Source organism: Antechinus flavipes, chromosome 1, assembly GCF_016432865.1.
Source record: "Antechinus flavipes isolate AdamAnt ecotype Samford, QLD, Australia chromosome 1, AdamAnt_v2, whole genome shotgun sequence".
Taxonomy (NCBI): domain Eukaryota; kingdom Metazoa; phylum Chordata; class Mammalia; order Dasyuromorphia; family Dasyuridae; genus Antechinus; species Antechinus flavipes.
In genome coordinates, this window is record NC_067398.1 from 332,847,796 (window position 1) to 332,867,205 (window position 19,410).

Consider the following 19,410-nt stretch of genomic DNA (forward strand, 5'->3'; position numbering starts at 1 on the left):
AGGAAAATGAAAAAAATAGACTTCAATCTACACTCAGACTCTCTTGCAGTTCTCTCTGCAAGTAGAGAATATTTTTCATCATGGGTCCTTTGAAGTTGTCTTGGGTATTGGTCTTATCAGGTTAGCTAAGTCTTATTTTTCTCTAATATTTTATTTTCCCAATTATAAGTGTAAAGATAATTTTCAGCATTCATTTTTGTAAGATTTTGAGTGCCTGGAAACTGAATGGATTCCCATCAGTTGGAGAATGGCTGAATAAGTTATGACATATGAATGTTATGGAATATTATTGTTCTGTAAGAAATGAGCAGCAGAATCATTTCTGAGAGGCCTGGAGAGACTTACATGAACTACTGAGTGAAATGAGCAGAAACAGGAGATCATTGTACACGGCAACAAGAAGATTATACAATGATCAATTCTGATTTTCAACAATGAGATGATTAAGGCCAGTTCCAATGATCTTGTGATGAAGAGAGCCATCTACACCCAGAGAGAGAGGTCTGTGGGAAATGAGTGTAGATCACAACATAGCATTTTTACTTTTTGTTGTTGTTGTTTGTTTGCATTTTGTGTTCTTTCTCATTTTTTTCCTTTTTGACCTGATTTTTCTTATGCAGCAAGATAATTGTATAAATATGTATGCCTATATTGGATTTAACATAATATTAAAATGTTTAACATATATTGGATTGCTTGCTGTCTAAGGGAGGGGCTGGGGGAAAGGAGGGGAAATTTGGATTATCCATGCATATATTTTGAACATAAAAGGCTTTAATTTTAAAAAAAAAAAGGTTTTAAAAAAAAGACTTTGGGTTCCCAATTTTTTTCTTCCTCCCTTTCTTATCTCCCCCTTGCCCAAGATAGCAAGCAATCTGATACAGGTTATACATGTACTATCATTTTAAGCATATTTCCAGATTGGTCATATTATAAAAGAAAAATCAGAACAAAAGAAGAAAAAGCTGGGGAGAAGGGCAGGGGGAAAAAAGGAAATAATATGCTTTGATCCCCATTCAGTCTTCATAATTCTCTCTCTGGATGTGGTTGTCATTTTCTATCACAAGTGTCTTGGAATGTCTTAGACCAACACATTGTTGAGAACAACGAAGCCTGTCATTGTTGATCATCACATAATCTTGCTGTTACTGTGTTCAATGTTCTCCTACTTCTGCTCACTTCACTCAGTATTAGTTCATGTAAGTTTTTCCAGGCTTTTCTGAAATTGACCTGTTAGATGAGTCTGTTTTCTAAACCAGTGTTGTGCTTGACTTCTACTTCTCTCCACTTACAAGTGAAATAAAAGCCACTTTGCCACATAAAGGTACTCTTTTTCTGGCCTTAGCTTCCTCATGATAGGAACTGTGTTACAAAATATTTCAAAGAAATTGAGATAAAAGTTAATGTCTTTTCATTTAGTGGCATGGTAAATAAAAGAGTTCTGGGTCTCAAAGCATGAGGACCTGATTTCAAATGTGACCTCAGATATTTCCTAAGTGTGTGTGTTTCCAGGTAGGTCATATAATTTCGGTCTGCATCAGTTTTCTCAGCTGTCAAGTGGGTCACCTACCTCCCAAATTGTTGTGAGAATCAAATTAAGTAATAGTAAAGCTCTTACTTAACACTATGTCTTGCACATAGTAAGCATTTTATAAATGTTAGTTGTGAGCTATAATTGTTTCATTTATTTCCTCTGTATGAATATGAATAGATTTCTTGAGGAGACCAAGTTGAAGTTTGTATAAGTTTATACAAGACTTTTCATTTTTTAATGACATTTGTTGATTTGGACTTGATTTTTAACTATATTATCTGACCACAGGCAGATAGCTGATTTTAAAACATCATTAATTATGGGCTACTCAGTATAGTTTTCTGATTTAATATCTTCAATTTATATCACTTTGTGTGTCTTTTCTTGAGTTTTTTATATTTATTATTTTCACATAATATTTATTATATCACTATCTTAAATTTTTTTTCCCCTGGCTATGTCCACTCTGTTTCTTTGCTTTTTACAATTACAAATGAAGCTACATTAAGATTTAAAAAAAAAAAAGAAGCAGTTCACTTGAAAAAATAGTTATATCAAGTTTCTTAGAATTTCCAAGATACAAAAGAAACGGATCCAAATGTCTTTGAATAAGAGGGCTTTGCCAGTTAATAAATGGTCAAAAGGATATGAATAAACAAGTTTCAAAGGAAGAAATCGAAGCTATCTAGAATCATATGGAAATAACTACTAATTGGTAAATTGCAAATTAAAACAACTGTGAGATTCTTCTCACTCATAAAATTGTCAAAGAAAAAGGACAATTGTTAAAGCAGTAGTGAAAAACAGATCTGTTTTACTCTTAATGGAGCTGTTGGTTCATCTATCCTGAAAGCATTTGGGAAATCTGCCTCAAAGGTTATTCAACTGTATACATACCATTTTACTGATTGATGTCAAAGAAAGAGAACAAGCTTCTATTTGTACAAAAATACAGGAGCACTTTTTTGTAGTGTTAAAATACTGAGGCCCATCATTTGGGGAATGACTGAACAAATTTTGGTATATGAACGCAATAGTATACTATTATGCTGTAAAAGAGAATGAAAAATTCCATTTTTTAAAAAACTTGAAAAGAATTGTATAAGCTAATAAACAAATGAGTAGAATCTAAAGAACATTATATATTTATAACATCCACATTGTAAAAATAACTAGTTTTGTAAGATTTGCAAGAACTCTTAATTAGTGCTTATCACTTCCAAAGAACTACTACCCATCTATTGGCAGAAAAACAGTAGACTAATAAGCAAAACACACATTTTTGGACATGAGCAATTTGGGAATCTTTTTTTTGACTATACTTGTTATAAGCCATTGAGTTTATTTTTCCCTCATTGGGGGAGACTAGGTAGAAGGGAGAAAAACCAAAAGCTTTGACAATTGAAAAAAAAAGTTAATAAATAAAAATTAAACTGATTCTAATCTTTTTGCACCTGTAGAGTATTTCCCTTCGTAAAAAAAAAGTCCTTAAATATAGTCCTAGGAAAGAGATTTCTAAATCTTAAAATGTCCCTCATTTTCCATTAGTTACCATATCTTGTGGATTCAGAGTCCACAAATCTGTCATACTTAACCCTTTTTCTGTATTCATATGACCATCCTGTAATCTAGAGGCTTATCACTGAATGAAAATTGAATCCAAAGTATTTTGTGTATGGGTGTACATTCACCTATCCGTATATATTTATACTAATACATGCACATAATACACACATGCTGTCTCCCCAATAAAATTTATGCTCATTGAAAGCAAGGACTATTTTAATTTCTGACTTTGTATTCTAGGTATATGGCAGATAGTAAGCGCTAAATAAATGCTTGTGGCTGGATTGATTAGTCACTGGTTTAGCCAAACCACCTTTGTTATAATTTTTTATTATAAGGTGAAATATCAACTCCAGTGGAATCTCTCTGTTCATGATGATATGGCATCTCAGAGTTGAAAGGGAGCACAGAAGTTCTGAAAATCTAAAAACTGTTTATCCAGCTATTGTGTGAAGACCTCTCATGAGGAGGAGCTCACTCTTCCCCAAGGTAGCTCATTCCATTTCTGGATAACTCTAATGGATAGGAATTGTTGCTTATATTGAACTAAAGTTTTCCTTTCTTTTAGCTTATGTTATTGATTATTGTATGGGCCAAGGAGAAGTTATATAAATCTTCTTTCCTATGAAAACTTTTCAGATATTTTTAGTCCATGATCATGTCCTAATTTCCCCCTGCCCAATTTTAAGCTTATTGCTTAATCCTCATGTAACATGGTAATACATCACTTCTTCTGATGTGATCCATCTTGTAAATATTCTTCTTAAAATGGAGTTTTCCAAACCGAATATGGTATTCCAATTAGAATCAGGGCATAGTACAGTGGATTTATCTCATGAAAATCTGGATTCTATTAAAATAGCATAACCTTATTTAGCCATTTAACTTATATTAGATATTACTATACATAAGAATAGAGGGAACAGTATGGTGTAGTGGATTTAATGTTGTTAGAATCTTGAAAATCTTAGTTGAAAATCCACCTGAGACAATTGCTAGCTGTACAACCACAGACAAGTCACTGAACCATTCTTAGTTTTTCCTTCTGTAAAATGGTAATGATAATACTTGTGCTACTTGCTTTTCCTATATTTTTCTTTCTCCGTAAGTTTTGTAGCCAGTGAGTTTTGAGTAATAGAGGATCATAGACAGTGAGCCGAAAGAAACAAATGAGAAAACTCAGGCTCCAGAATATCAAATAAATTGGCCATTGTCACACAGATAGTAAATAACAGAGCCTAGGATTTAAGCTCAAGATCTTTCATTTTAAATCCAGAAGTCTTTTTTCACTGTGCCATGCTATATCTCAAAGGGTGTGAGCAGTTATTTTTCTCTAAAATTCCTAATTGCTTTCCAGAAAGATTAGGCTAATTCACACTTCCACTCACAGTATATGTATTTATCAGTCTTCCAGCAACTTACATAGATCATTCTATTCTTTTTTTCTTTTTTGACTTTTGAGAAGTTTGAAGGAAAACTGTTAAGTTGTTTTCACTTGCATTTTTCTTATTAGTGATTTGGAGCATACTTTTTAAGCTGTGATTGATAGTTTGTATTATTTTGAAAATATCATATCATTCAGCTATCACATATATGTAGTATTGGATGCTGCTCTCATTTATATGTAATAGTTCCTTATAGATTTTAGATGCCAGATTTTTATGAGTGTTATTTCTTATAAAAGTTTTTCCCCATTCTGCAATTTCCCTTCTGGTTGCATTAGTTTTGTTCCTGCTAATACTTGTTTATTTCATGTAATAGAAATGAGTCTCTTGATTTTTGCAATCACTTTCTTTTCTTTTTTTCCTCTAATAGTCGATATAATTGTTAAAAAGTATCTCTATCTTTTATATTATCATCATTTAATAATGTGACCTTTAAGTTACTTGTCAACTTGGAACATTGTGTTATATGGTTTATGATAGTATAAGATGGTGATGGATGAAGATAGTAAGATAATGAATGTCTACATCATTTCCAGTTGGCTTCTTTTCAATTTTCCCAACAGTTCTTGTTGATGCAGTTTGCATTCATCACTTGAATCATTGTTCATTTCCTCCTAAGTCTAGCTGATTTTAGGGATCTGCTTTCTGTTTCTTCATTCAGAGTCAGCTAATTTTCATCATTTACCACTTTACCATGTAGTTGGATATCTATTGATGCTGGACTCTTTGAATTACCATATTTTTTCTTTATTTCCTTGAGGGCTTAAGCTTTATGATCTTTCAAAAATAAGTTGAGCATTTTTTCTGGTTCTATATAGAGTTTTTGGAGAGAGTTTTTGTATGGCACCAAATCTGGTGATTTATATAGCATCATTTTTATTTTATTTGTGTGTCCCAAACAGACGATGAATCATTCATTATGTTTTATTTCTCCAAAGAGAGGTTTGCAGTTATGTTTATATGCATTCTAAATATTCTTAATATTTTATCTATTTTGTAGTTATTTTGAACTGAATCTTTTTCTATTTCCCTCATACATTTTATTAATCATACATAGAAATAATTTTTGTGAATCCATGTGAACTTGATGATTTTTTTAAAAATGTACCATCATGACCTCCCAGTAGCAGAGATAATTTTGTCTTTTTGTTTATGTTTATAAGTATTTCCCTCATTTTATTTATATAGCTAGCCTTTCTAATTCTAGAGAAAAATAAAAATGAACACTCTTCTAGGGAAAAATTCATTTCTCATTACAAAAAAATATTGTAGTTATATTTATGAATGACAATATTAAAAGCTTTCCCATGTTTATAAACTTTTTTGATTTTGTAATCAAGTTATAATTTGAAGGTTCTGAGTTCTTTGGTACAGAAAAGGTTTTTCTGTGTTTTATTTCCAAATTGCTTGGACTATAAAAATAGCATGTTAGCAATTTCAATATATCTAATATAATCTCTAAAAGGATTATCAAATTACAACTATCTGAGATAGCCTTATTTGAAAATAGTTGGAAGAACCCAATTTAGACAATAAGCAGGGGTCCTCAAACTTTTTAAATAGGGGCCCAGTTCACTGTCCCTCAGACTGTTGGAGGGCTGGACTATAGTAAAAACAAAAACTGTTTTGTGGGACTTTAAATAAAGAAACTTCATAGCCCTGGATGAGGGGGATAATCATCTTCAGCTGCCACATTTGGCCTGCGGGCTGTAGTTTGAGGACCCCTGCTATAAGGAATGTTTTTTTGTGTTACACCATATAAATTCAGTTTACCAAAGTGATATTTGTCTTACATCATGTTATTTGAGTCACAGATTTGATAAAAAGATGTGAATGGCTTATACAAAGGGCAAAAAAAAAAAAAAAATAGAAATTAAAAATAAAAACCATAATACAGACAAGGTTAGATAAATACATGTGAAAATAACTGTACATGAATTAGCCTACAACAGTTTTTGATTCTTTTTTAAATATATATGCATATATATATTTAGTATAGCTTTTTATTTACAAGTTATATGCGTGGGTAATTTTACAACATTGACAATTGCCAAACTTTTTGTTCCAATTCCCCTCCTTCCCCTCATCCCCTCCCCCCCATGGCAGGTTGACCAATACATGTTAAGTATGTTAAAGCATATATGTCCTAACAGTTATTTTTGCTATACAAAAAGAATCGGAGTTTGATATAGTGTACTATTAGCCTGTGAAGGAAATCAAAAATTCAGGCGGACAAAAATAGAGGGATTAGGAATTCTACGTAGTGGTTCATAGTCATCTTTCAGAGTCCTTTAGCTAGGTGTAGCTGGTTCAGTTCATTACTGCTCTATAGGAACAGTTTTTGATTCTTAAAAAGTTTTTTTAGAAACTCAAAAATTAAAATAAATTTTAGATAGAAAGGAGACATGTTGACAGATTTTTTACTTAACCATTTGTGTGAATCTATAGACTTACATTATTTTAAAACTGGAAGAAAGATGCTTAACCTTTTTGTGTGTCATGGACTTCTTTGAGAGTTTGGTAAAGTTTGTGTAGTCCTTCCTAGAGTAATGTTTTTAAATAATTGAATGTATTCTGTACTGTGTATGTATTTATGTATACATTCTTCCCTCTTCTTAACACTTCAGATAAGAGTGAAATTCAACAAGCCATTCCATCTACTCTCTTTCATTTTGTTTGTATGGACTTTTATTTATATATTCCATTATGTGAGATAATTTTCCGCAACTTATATTCCTCTTCCCCTTACTTTCTCTTAAGACCTTAAAGACATAACAGAATCACTCTGAAGCTTTCTATTTAGAGCTTCTCATTTACAAGATCCTATTGATGAAGAAGTTCAAAGAGGATATACAAGCAACATCTCTTTGTATTTTAATATAAGCAGTTCTTGTTTAATCCCTTAAAATTTTCATTCATATTCATTCATTTTTATATTTTTTCTAAACTACTGTTTCTGTACTTCAGAGTTTTTTTTATGTAATTCTGGTCTTTTCATCAGGAATGATTGGAAGTTTAAAACTTTAATGGTCTAAGTTTTCCCCTTGTAAAATTATCCTGTTTGCCAAATAAGTTATTCCTGATTATAAAGTCTTCTGGAATATTTATTCTGAAGCTTTCAGCTCCCTTTATTGTAGTGGCTGCTAAATCATGTGTGTTTTTGGATGCTTTAATGTATTTGTTCTTGGAAGTTCTGGATTTTGAATATGATTTTCATGAGTTTGCATTTTGAAGTTTCATTTGGGAAATAAATGACTCAGATTTTTTTCTTCTTTACCCTCTAATTCTCAGACTTAGAGGTGGTTTTCAGTTTCTTCATAAATGATTTCTAAAGAGTATTTTGTTTTTCAATATTCCCTTTAAGTAGTCCAGTGCGTCTTAAATATTCTCTTCTTGCTTTGTTTTCCAGGTCACTTATTTTTTGCTATGAGATAATTTAATTTTTAAAAAATGTTTTCAGTCTTTTGACTTCTTTTTATAAAAATTTCCTTTTCTCTCATTAAGTCGTTATCTTCTTTTTGATCCATTGTAACTCTCAGGGAGTTTGTTCCTAGGTAAGGTTTTTACCTCATCATGTGCCAAGCTATTAATTTTCTTTACCATTTTTCTTTCATAATTCATTTCTTTTTTTCCTTGAGAATTTTCATTTAATTTGTAAAAACATTATAAACTCTTCTATTTTTTTTTTAAAACAAATTCTTCATCTCTTCCAGGAATTCTATTTGAATTTTTGCTTAACCATTGCTTTTGAATGTTGTAGTTATTCTTTTATTCTGAGTTTCTATCCTGAGCAAGTCTATTGCCGTAGTATGTTAATAGTAAATTTTTTTCTTGTTTGCTCATATTTTTACTCTATTTGTTTCCTAACTTTGAGTTTTATGTTAAATCTAGGCTCCTGCTTTTTTTTTTTTTTTTTTTGGGCTGAGAAAATTGGGGTTAAGTGTTAAATTGGACAAGTGTCCAGGGGCACACAGCTAGGAAGTGTTAAGTATCTGAGGTCAGATTTGAACTTGAGTCCTCCTGACTTCAGGGCTGGTGCTCTATCCATTGCACCACCTAGCTACCCCTAACCTCCTTGTTTTTATGTCACTTAATCTATCTCAGGGAACCAGGCAAATTTCCAAGACTTAGCTCATTTGTACATTTGCTTTGGTAAAAGGAGTTTACTATACCAGTGAAATAAATCACTGGTTTATACTCAGACCGAAACAAAATTCATTATTATACCACAATAACCTAATGAATTAAGCAAGTTTCCTAATAGAATCATAGGCTTTAGAGCTTGGAACCACAGTGGAAATCCTATTTTCCCTTTTTTTTTTTTGTGAATCATCAAAGTGAATTGTTAACAGTTTCTTGTCTGTTTAAAGCTTGGAGTTTATTTTATTATTTAGGATGTAAACCATTTGGGAATGAGGGGGTGGAAATACTTATGTTATATAGATAGATAATTGTCAAGTATTTTTCTTTTTCTTTTGTAGAGCTTTTTATTTTCAAAACACATGCATAAATAGTTTTCAACATTGCCAAACCTTGTGTTCAAAGTTTTTTTCTTCCCTCCCTTCTTCCCACTCCATCCCCTACACAGCAAGTAATCCAGTATATGTTAAACATGTTCAGTTCTTCTGTACATATTTCTACAATTTATCAAAGAATTTTTCTTATAGCCATTGTCGCTATCGTTTTTGTTTTCTTAAGCTTATGGTGTGTTTCATAAGCGATTCTTCTGTCAGTACTTTTTTGAGTTTCTATTTCCTTGAATTTTCTTTCACAGTTTTCTGTTGCTAATCTTTCTTCTTAGTTGTATGACCCTACTTCATTGGAAATTTTTATTTTTCTTTCTTCCCCCCGCCCCGCCCTCATCCCATTTTCATGGAATAATATAAAGTGACTTTTTGTTCAACAGTAGGAAGGATGTAGGATTACAATATGTATATATGGTGACCACTACTCCAGTTTTTATAGGTTTTATATTTATGGGAGACTATCTTCATCATTTTTCTGTAGTAATCTAGTCTTGGCCATTTGAAACAGGACAACTAGAAACATTGACTCTGGGTTATACTCTAATGCTGATCCTAACTATTTAATTCCCTACCACCTGGGTAAAATCCTAGAAGCAAATTGGTATTTGGGGAGACTGGAAATGTCAAGTCTGCCCGTGTTAAGTGGAGGATTTAGGGAAAGAGCTCTAATTCAATTTTGTATATCTTTAATTCCTAATTGTTATTCACTTTCTTGGGCACCCACTTCATATAGACTGTACAAGAAGTTGTGAAAGACTATAAAAGAAGTAAATGAATGACAAACTGTTCTTAAATTAGACAATACAATTAAATATTAAAATTTATATGAGAAGTTGTCCTGTGGCAATAGAATGTGAAGGATTATGTTTTCTTGATGCTGTCATGTTGATGTGGTAAAGTTTGGTTATAGGAAGAGGGGTTGGGTAGCAAGGATTAAAAACTATTATTTTGATGTAGCTGTTGTATATGTTTAGATTGTTGGCAGGTTCCAAGCATAACCTCTGATAATCCCAATTCTTTTCTAGTCTCTTTTTTCTTCTGAGTCTGTATTTTTCTTGCTAACCTCATCAATTACTAAATTTAAGTATATAACTCCCCAAACTACATATCCAATCCCAGTTTCTTCTGTCCTGGCTTATCCCCATCCCCTTAGTTGCATTGCCTATTTTATCGAAGATTTCAAGTTAAACTCAAAATGTCTAAAATAGAACTCATTTTTTTCTCTGAAACCCAACTCTCCATCCAAACTAATTGATTTCTACCAGAGGTATCTCTTGTCTCAAGTGTGAAATCCTGTTATTGTCATGTATTTCGTTTAATATTTTCCCTCATTCTTCATATTCAGACAGTTGCTAAATTTTGCCATTTTTTCCTTTACAAAATCTATTCAATCTAACCACTTCTACTAATCCCCTTAATTCAGGTCTTTATCAGCTTTTGCTCTGGTTATTGCAATACTTATTAACTTGTTTTCTTCTTACCACTCTAATTTTTTTCATCACATTGCTACCAATACCATTTTTCTTAAGCACTTGTCTGTTTATGCCAACTCTAGTGACTTCCTGTTGCCTCTAGAATAAAATACAAACTCTTTTATTTAACTTTATAAAATGTTGACAATCTGGCTTTAACCTATCTTTCCGGCTTTATCAGCTATTACTTTCCCTTTCTTACTCTTCCTTCTTACTAAACTGGCTTTCTCTTGTTCCTTATTCATCCTATTCCATCCCCTCCTTTTGCTTTTTCCTGAAGCCTGCAATGTGCTCCTTCCTTACCTTTACCCCAAAGAGAATTTTGTTTCCTTTAAGATACAGTTGAAATACCACCTTCTGCATGAAACTTTTCTGATCCTTCCAACTGCTAGCACTCTCCATAATCTACCATTTATTTAATGTCTTAATGAATATGCATGTATGTGTACATGAATTACCTATATTTATCCTGCATACATATTTTATTTATAATATATATTTTTATGTATATATAAGCTGTGTGTGTGTGTGTAAGTTCATTGTCCATAGGGCTTGCTTCATTCTTTGTATTTGTGTGGCAATTGCCTTAAACAGTACCTGACTGATACTTGTTGATTAATTGATATTATTTACAGTTGAGGTGAACTTAAATAGAAAATTATTATTTTGACCACAAAATTTTTCATTTCCTTTTCTTTTGATTTAATTCACATCTTAATAAGTGACATATTGTTTTTGTTCTAGATGGGAATGACTGGCAACACAAGTCCATTTGGGCAACCCTTTAGTCAGACTGGAGGGCAACAAATGGGAGCTACTGGAGTAAATCCTCAATTATCAAGCAAACCAGGCATGGTGAACAGTTTGCCACCCTTTCCTACTGACATCAAAAATACTCCAGTTACCAATGTGCCAAATATGGTGAGTTTTTATTAGCTCTTGATATTTTAATTCTTCTGAAATAAGTTGTTTTTAATATTTTTTCCTGAATTAATTGTAAGAAAATTATTTATTATATGATAATGATGAAATTTGAAGAGGGACAGAAAGAAAAGTTAATTGGTCTCTTGGCTAGACAGTCCAGTAATTGCTTTTGAAGTTCTTTGCCAATCTAAAATGTAAAAGAGAAACAAACATGGCCAAAGTGCTTATCTTGTGTTCTTATTGGTACTTTTTGCTGTGTAGAAAGTTAATGTCTTTGAAAACATTTTCTAAACTGCAACATCTTGCTCAGTAATCAGAACCCTGAGATATGATGGCTGAATCTTATAACGCTTATTTACTGCCAATTGATTATAAATATGATTTATTTTGACCCATTGACCTGGGACATGTACAAAGACATACACACAGCATTTATCTTAATAGAACTATAGATTTGCGCCATTTACCTGACTTGATGATTTTGGTAGTACCATTGTGTCTTCAATTTTTCCATTTTTAAGTAGGAATGATGCCTCTCTTGTGCCATTTAGACTCAGTATAATAGAAACATTATACCAATTTGAAATGTTATCCTTCTTAAAAAATTAAAACTCTTTATTGGACTATAAGATATAGTCTATGGTAATTAAACTTATTGGATGTCTAGATTACATGGAAACTTTGAAAATTCAAGATACTTATGATATATGCAGCTTTTACTCATAACCTTTTTGGAAGTTGTACTGTTACTATATAACTCCAGTCAACTTGTATTTTGCTTATAGCTATCAAACTCCTACTGATACTGCTTGCCTAATCCTTGTTTTCTAGATTTCTGTTTTCTGAGGCATAAACCCTCTTACTTCTCATTATGATACCTCTCCAACTCACATATCTAGATTTGTAGTACTGGATGCTATCTATGATTTCATATTTTCACTCAGCCTACATAGCGAAAAAAGTTAACAAATATTGCCAATTCTTAGCACTTTTCATCCACGCTTTTTACAGGTTCTAATTGATCTCCCTGCCTCATGTTCTCCAAATAGTTTAATTCTCTTGTTCGACTTATAAAAACCTTTCCCAACCTAGACTCAACTTGTCTCTTTGACCTTGTTTATTATATATCCCTCCCCTTTTTGCATTCTGAGGTGAATCCTGACTGATCTTACAGTTCCTCACACATAACACTGTCTCATCTTTGTCTTTATATATACTGTCCTCCATTCTAGATATTTTACCTTCTTTTGTCTCTTAGAATCATTTTTTTCCTTCTAATCTTAGCTGAGATTATTTTCTTTACTTTTCCACAGTACTATTTTTTTTCAGTTGCATGTAAAAAGCTTTCAACATTCATTTTTATAAGATTGAGAATTTCTAATTTTTTTCTTCCTTCCTTTCTCCCACCTCCTCCCAAGACAGCATGCAATCTGATATAGGTTATACATGTACAATCATTTTAAACCTATTTCATGTTAGTCATGTTATGAAAGAAAAATCACAACAAAAGGGATTAGAAAGAAAAAGGACATTTTTTTAAAAATGAAAATAATATACATTCTGTCTCCATAGTTCTGAAAAAACTTTTTTATGAGAAACCTTTTTTGATATCCCTGGTTTCTGGTGCTCTCCAAATTAAATTATCTTACATTTATTTTGTATGTATATTTGTGTGGAGATTATTTTTCGTTCCTTCCCCCACCACAAGAATGTAAAACTTAAGTTTTTAATTAGAAATAGTTTTGCAACCACCATTTGACTCTCCTATCTTCATGTTCTTTTCTATCAGCATATAGTTATGTTCCTAGTACACAAAGCTATTTGTTCTTTCTACTCAGGTAACCTTTTCTTGAGATTTCACATAGTCCCTGGAATGAAAGCCATTCCTGTGCTTCCATTCTATATTATATTACTTTCCTCTATAACATGTGAAAAGGTCCATCAGGCAATCTCACCATAGCTTTTATATCATATAGATAAAAATTTAATTAAGACAAAGGCAAATTCCTACATTTAATTTAAAAAGCGAACTTTTTAGTTCATTAGAATTTCATTAGTTCTTAGAACTTCATTAGAATAGTCTTTATAATGGTTAATTTAAAAGATTTGGGGCTAGTCAATAGCCATTTTTAAAGATCTCTCTTAGGGAGGTCATATGCTAAGATAGGTGGGACTGAACTAGACAACAGCTAATATAGAAAGAACTTGGTAGTTTCATTGCACCACAAGTTCAAAATCAGTCATCAGTTATGGACACAGCAAAACAAACAAACTCATTCTTAGCTTGCATTAATGAAAGTGTTGTGTCTAGACATAAAGGAGCGTAAATAGTTACACTGAATTTGGCCCTGATCAGACTACATCATGAATCAACTTTTAGGTGCTCCATTTTCAGTAGGTATAGTGAATCTAAAGGAAAATGAGGGAACTCGGTTGTGCCATATGAAGATTCTTATATTTCATAGTAAACTACAGATTTCTGTTTTTGAAAGGAAGAGACTTGGGAATGTCTGCTAACTTCAAATCTTGAAAATAATTTTCTTGTGGAAAAGAGGTTTTAGATTGACTCTAGAAAGCAGGAGTAGAAGCAATGATTGGAAGTTGTAGAAAGGTAAATAGCAGCTCAGCATAAGTAAAAACTTTCTAATAAGTATAACTGTCCAGAAACCAGAAGGATTGTCTTGCAAGGAACTGAGTTCCCTATCAGCTGGAGATTTTCAAGCAGAATCTAGTTTACCCTTATCAGGGATGTTTTAGAGTAGATTCCTGCTTCTTTATGGGTTCACATGGTATGACTTCTCAGTTCCCTTTCAACTCTATGATAAACAACTTTTTTAAAAATTGGCTTCATCATATATTTTTATATCATTTTTTCCTATTTCTCTTTTAATTATCTAGGTGCCTTAACTACAGGAATGGTTTCTATGATTTACCATATAGTCTCTACAGCCTACAGTTCACATGTTAAATAGGCAGTGATGTTTAATATACATGCTAACTAAATATCTGTAGATACACAAATTCTTCCTTCTCTTTTTGACTCTTGCCTGTGTCGATTCATGTTCTAGAAATCAAAGGAATTAAGTTTCTTTCAAGCCTATTATGTCATACATACCCTGATCATTTGTATACTATTTGCCCTTTTAGATACCTTAACTACAGTACAGAATCAGAATAGAATTTTCTTCATATGAATTTCATGTATACTGGGCCTCTTGAATGAGATTCTCAAAAAAGCTTACAAATCTTACTTTTTTCACCTCAAATATAGTAGTAGTTTCTTTAGAAATTATGAAATTCTTCCATCATCTAAAAATTCTGCTTCATTGATTAAATTAGTAATACATAGAAAAATTTGGAAGTAATTATTAATCTAAAATAATTAGCTATGAAATATTTTTGATTCCTTAGTGTCAAAATATTGGGGTTTCTTATAGTTTTCTTTTGTCTTTATAATGGTTAATTTAAAAGATTTGGGGCTAATCATTAACCATTTTTAAAGATCTCTCTTAGGGAGAGCATATACTAAACCTCCCTTAAATTTTAACTTCAGCATGAAAATTCTTAAAGCTAATTTTTTTTACAATCTCTTATTTGTGAAGATAATCAGATCAACCAAAAAGCATTTGTTAAGCATCTACTATGGGCCAGATATTATATATAATCTGTCACCGTAATATCTTTGCCTATATATACAAGAAAATAATTTGGCTGTCATATTGGTACAAAGGAAAAAACACTGGATCTAGAGTCAGAAATCTTGGGTTTTGTATTTGAACCTGGTACTTGTTAGCTGTGTGCTCTTGAGCAGTTCATTTGTACTTCTTTTTTGGACATCAGTTTTCTCCTTTAAAACGAAAGGATTAGACTTGAACAGTATAGAGTTGAATCCTCTTTTAATGTAAAATATTCTTGTAGTTTAATGGTTAATAATTGTTTCATAATATCCATTGATTGAGAAACCATGTGACCAAATAGATTTCATGAATTCAGAGTAATTCAAAGGAATGTGTATTTTATTAATCATAATAGCACTTTTATACACTTGAAAAACAACAATATAGCTGCAAAACATAAATCAGTTTACAGAATATAAGTTTTTGTATTTATTGAATCATACTGTATATTTTGTTGAAGCTGAAGAGAGTCCCAATTGATAAAAGTTAGGGTGTTTATTGATTTTTTGATTCCATGTAAAAACAATCTACTGGTCCAACTTACTGGATTGAATAGATAGTTTCTAAATTTTCTTCCATTTTGACAAGCATTCTTTGTTCTGAAATTCCTTCAAGCTTTTCTGCTTCTGTCATTCTGTGTTGCAAGGAGCAAGAATATTTTAAGCTGAGGAAGATTAAATTAAGGTCCTTTACTATGTTAAATAACTGGATAAAGTTTTTAATGACTTTATTGTGAATTTTTAAAACTTTTTTAGTTACATAGAACAGTGCTCAGATTCTCTAAAAAGATGAGTTTATTTCACTTTAGCAAATCTTTAAGAAACATTTAGTATATGTAGTACACATTGCTAGATGGTAGGATCACAGAAAAAAAAAACAAGTCTACATTTCATAGATCTTTTATTCTAACGATTGGAAACGTGAAAAAATAAGTATACGGAAAATATAAAATTTAGAGCTTAAGTGCATTTCTGATTAGATTGGGGAGGCTAGAAAATCAAGAAATATTTCAAAAAGCATGAACAAGAGGAGTGATTGAAGAAATTATGAAAGATTATTATGCTGCAAGGAATGATAGAAAAGATGGATTCAGAGAAACTTGGAAATACTAATAGGAACTTATGCAGAATGACGTGAACAGAACCCGGAGAACAGTTTATGTAATTACTACAGCAAGCTTAAAGGAAAATAACTTTGACTTAAATGAAATGAGCAGAACCAAGAGAACATTGTACATAGCAACAAGAAGATTATGTGATCAACTGCAATGTGGCTCTTTTCAACGGTGAGGTGATTCAAAAGAATTTCCAAAGACTTGTGATGGAAGGAGCTATCCACATCCAGAAAGGGAACTGTGGAAACTTTGTCTTTGTTGTTTGTTTGTTTTCTTCCTCCCTTCTCCCCTTCTCTCCTTGCCCCCTTCCCCCCTTCTTCCCTTCCTCCCTTCCTTCCTTCCCTCCTTTCCCTGCCTTCCCTCCCTTTCTTTCTTTTTCTCCTTTCCCTCTCTTCCCTCCCTTTCTTCTTTTCCCTCCCCTTCCTTCCCTTCCCTCCCTTTCTTTCCTTCCCTTCTTTCCTTCCCTTTTTGATCTGATTTTTCTTGCATAGCATATAGAAATACATTTAGAAGAATTGCATGTTTGACCTGTATTGGATTGCTTGCTGTCTATGGGAAGGGGTGAGGGGGAAAAGGAGGGAAAAAAAATTTGGAACACAAGATTTTGCAAAGGTAAATGCTAAAAATTATTTTTGCATATATTTGGAAAAAATTAATGGCTATTAAAGATAAAGGAATAAAAAGAAAATAACTCTGAAAGACTTAACTCTAATGCAACAAGCAGTTATGTCTTTAGAAAACTAATGATGATTAATCATGTTTCCTGGCAGGAAGGGGAAAGACTGACTAGAGCAAGGGATTCTTAACCTGAGTGAGATTCATGAACTTAGAAAAAATATTTTGAAAATTGTTTCATATAATTTATTTTCTTTTGCAATCATACATATTTTATGCATTTTAAAATAATCATTTGAAGAAGTGTCCATTGGTTTCATCAGACCACCAATTGTGACCCTGATTTGAGTAAGACAATTTCAAATTTTGTTTTGTTTAACTATATACTTTTTTTTTTTGTGGGGGATGAAGTGAGGGCAGAGTAAGGGGTGTAGGGGGGGGAGAATAAGTAATGATAGTGAGGCAAAAAAAAAAAAAAGAATACAGTGAAACATTCATAAAATAAGCAACAAAGAAAGGTCAGATGGTGTCACAGAAAAGTGAAGATGGTGTCACAGAAAAGTGAAATAGTGAAGTTTAGTTAATAAGTATTCAGCTTTGAATATAGTCTGCATTTTCTGGGGTGTTTTGTATATTGCAATAAATCATGATCTTTAAATTCGTAATGAAAATAAAATTTAAAATTTATTCATTAAATTTAAGGAGAATACAGCCCTCCAGGTAAAGAAAATTACTTTTACAAGCAGAGTTGGAGTGTGGATTGGCGATCTATGAGAATGAAGTGCTCAAAAAGTACTAGTCTGATTTGGCTGGAGACATCATAGTTTAGTATAAAATAAGTTGGATTGGGAAGCACAGAATCTGCTTTGGAATCTAGGCCCTGCCTAATGTAACCAGTGTAATTCTGAATATCTCTGCACCTGAAATTGTCATGAGACAATTTGATAAGAGCACTTTAAGATATCCTTCCCTGTTTAGAATTTATGATGTAGAAAACTTAGAAAGAAATAAGGTAAGATGAGGCTAGAAAAGTATGCTGGAACAGAGGAGATTGGACTTTTATTCTGTAAACAGGCAGTGGGAATTAATTAAAGGTTTCTGAGCCAGAAAATGAAATGAACAGAACTACATATTAAGAAGAGTAAATCTTTTGTATGGATGATAGAAAGAAGTAATTGGACACAAGAAGACTGTTTGGAATACTTGTTGCAACTGTAGTCTCCAGATTTTTTGATCATATAACTCTTTGGAAAAAATTGTGCGACTACTCCCAATATGAATACATTTACTTAATTAAAATTACATACACATGCCGTTATACCAGTAATTGCATGCATTTTAAAATGTTAATGAGAAGATAAAAGATTTTTTAAAGAATGAGGTGAATATTTGATTTTAGATTCTGTAGGGAACCATTAGAGTTTATTGAATAGAGAAGTGATATGGTCAGTGTTGCAATTTAGAGCATGCTTAGGCAGTTATATGGAAGATAGATAAGAGATTGGATAGACCTGAGCCAGAAAACAATTTACAGGCTATTGAAATATCTCCAGCAAGAGATGATGGTAGCTTTATGAGTAAAAAGAAGGGGGGACAAATAGAAAAGTTGTCGTGGACAGTATTTGAGAAATGATTTGTTATGTAGAGTGAGGAAAAATGAGGTGTGGAGAATGACATAGTGGTTGTGAGATCAGAGTGCCTGAAAATAGGGTAGTAATCTCACCAATAATAGGGAAATTTTGAAGTATGGTAGATTTCAGGGCAAAAATATAATGTAACAGATCGAGGATGATAGGTTATAACTTAGAGGAATTGCTTTGTTCCACCTGAACAAAAGGATGAAGGATTGACTTATGTTTTCTAAGATAGATATGTTGAGGGGACAAGGAGGGACAATTTTCTCAATGACAGCTGCTGCTATGGGAGAGCAGATGCCAGATCTCAAGTGGGACGAATAGAAGCCTATAGAATTAAAGGAAGTCAGAGTGGAAGAAAGTTAGAAGATAAAATAGGAGGAGTTAAGTTTGAGAACAGCCCCAGGATTGGTTGTTACTGGGAAGGTGAGATGTGACACATTTTCCCACCCATTGATGGCTTAATCCCTTTTTATACTAGTCTAGGGAACTGACTAGATAGCACAATGGATGGAATGGTGGTTCTAGCTAGAGGCAAGAAAATTACACTTCCTGAATTCAAATTTGACTTCAGACTTTTATTAGCTTTGTGACCTTGAGCAAGTCACTTAACTGTGGTTGCCTCAGTTCCTCATTTGTAAAAAATGAGCTAGAAAAGGGAATGGCAAACCACTCCAGTAACTTTCCAAGGAAAATGTGGTCATGAAAAGTTGGATCTGACTGAAAAACGAAACATCAAACAATTTTTAAATGTCTTTTTCTTAGGGGATAATAGTATATTATTAATAGAAATAATATAATTAGAAGGAGGATCCAATAAGTTTGCTTTTGATGATTAAACTATACACTGAACACAGTTGGAATTTTTGAAAGCCAATGAGTCTCATGGAAAACAGTCATATT

General features: G+C 32.3%; 1 protein-coding gene across 1 annotated transcript in view; it reads left to right on the top strand.

Annotated features, from left to right (window-relative positions):
• The window catches only part of CREBBP (CREB binding protein), a 164,088-nt gene that overhangs the window by 64,535 nt on the left and 80,143 nt on the right, over positions 1-19,410 (top strand). The window contains exon 3 of the mRNA XM_051967730.1: positions 11,288-11,464. Coding sequence (XP_051823690.1) covers positions 11,288-11,464 — 177 coding nt within the window. The remainder of the gene's footprint in view (positions 1-11,287; positions 11,465-19,410) is intronic.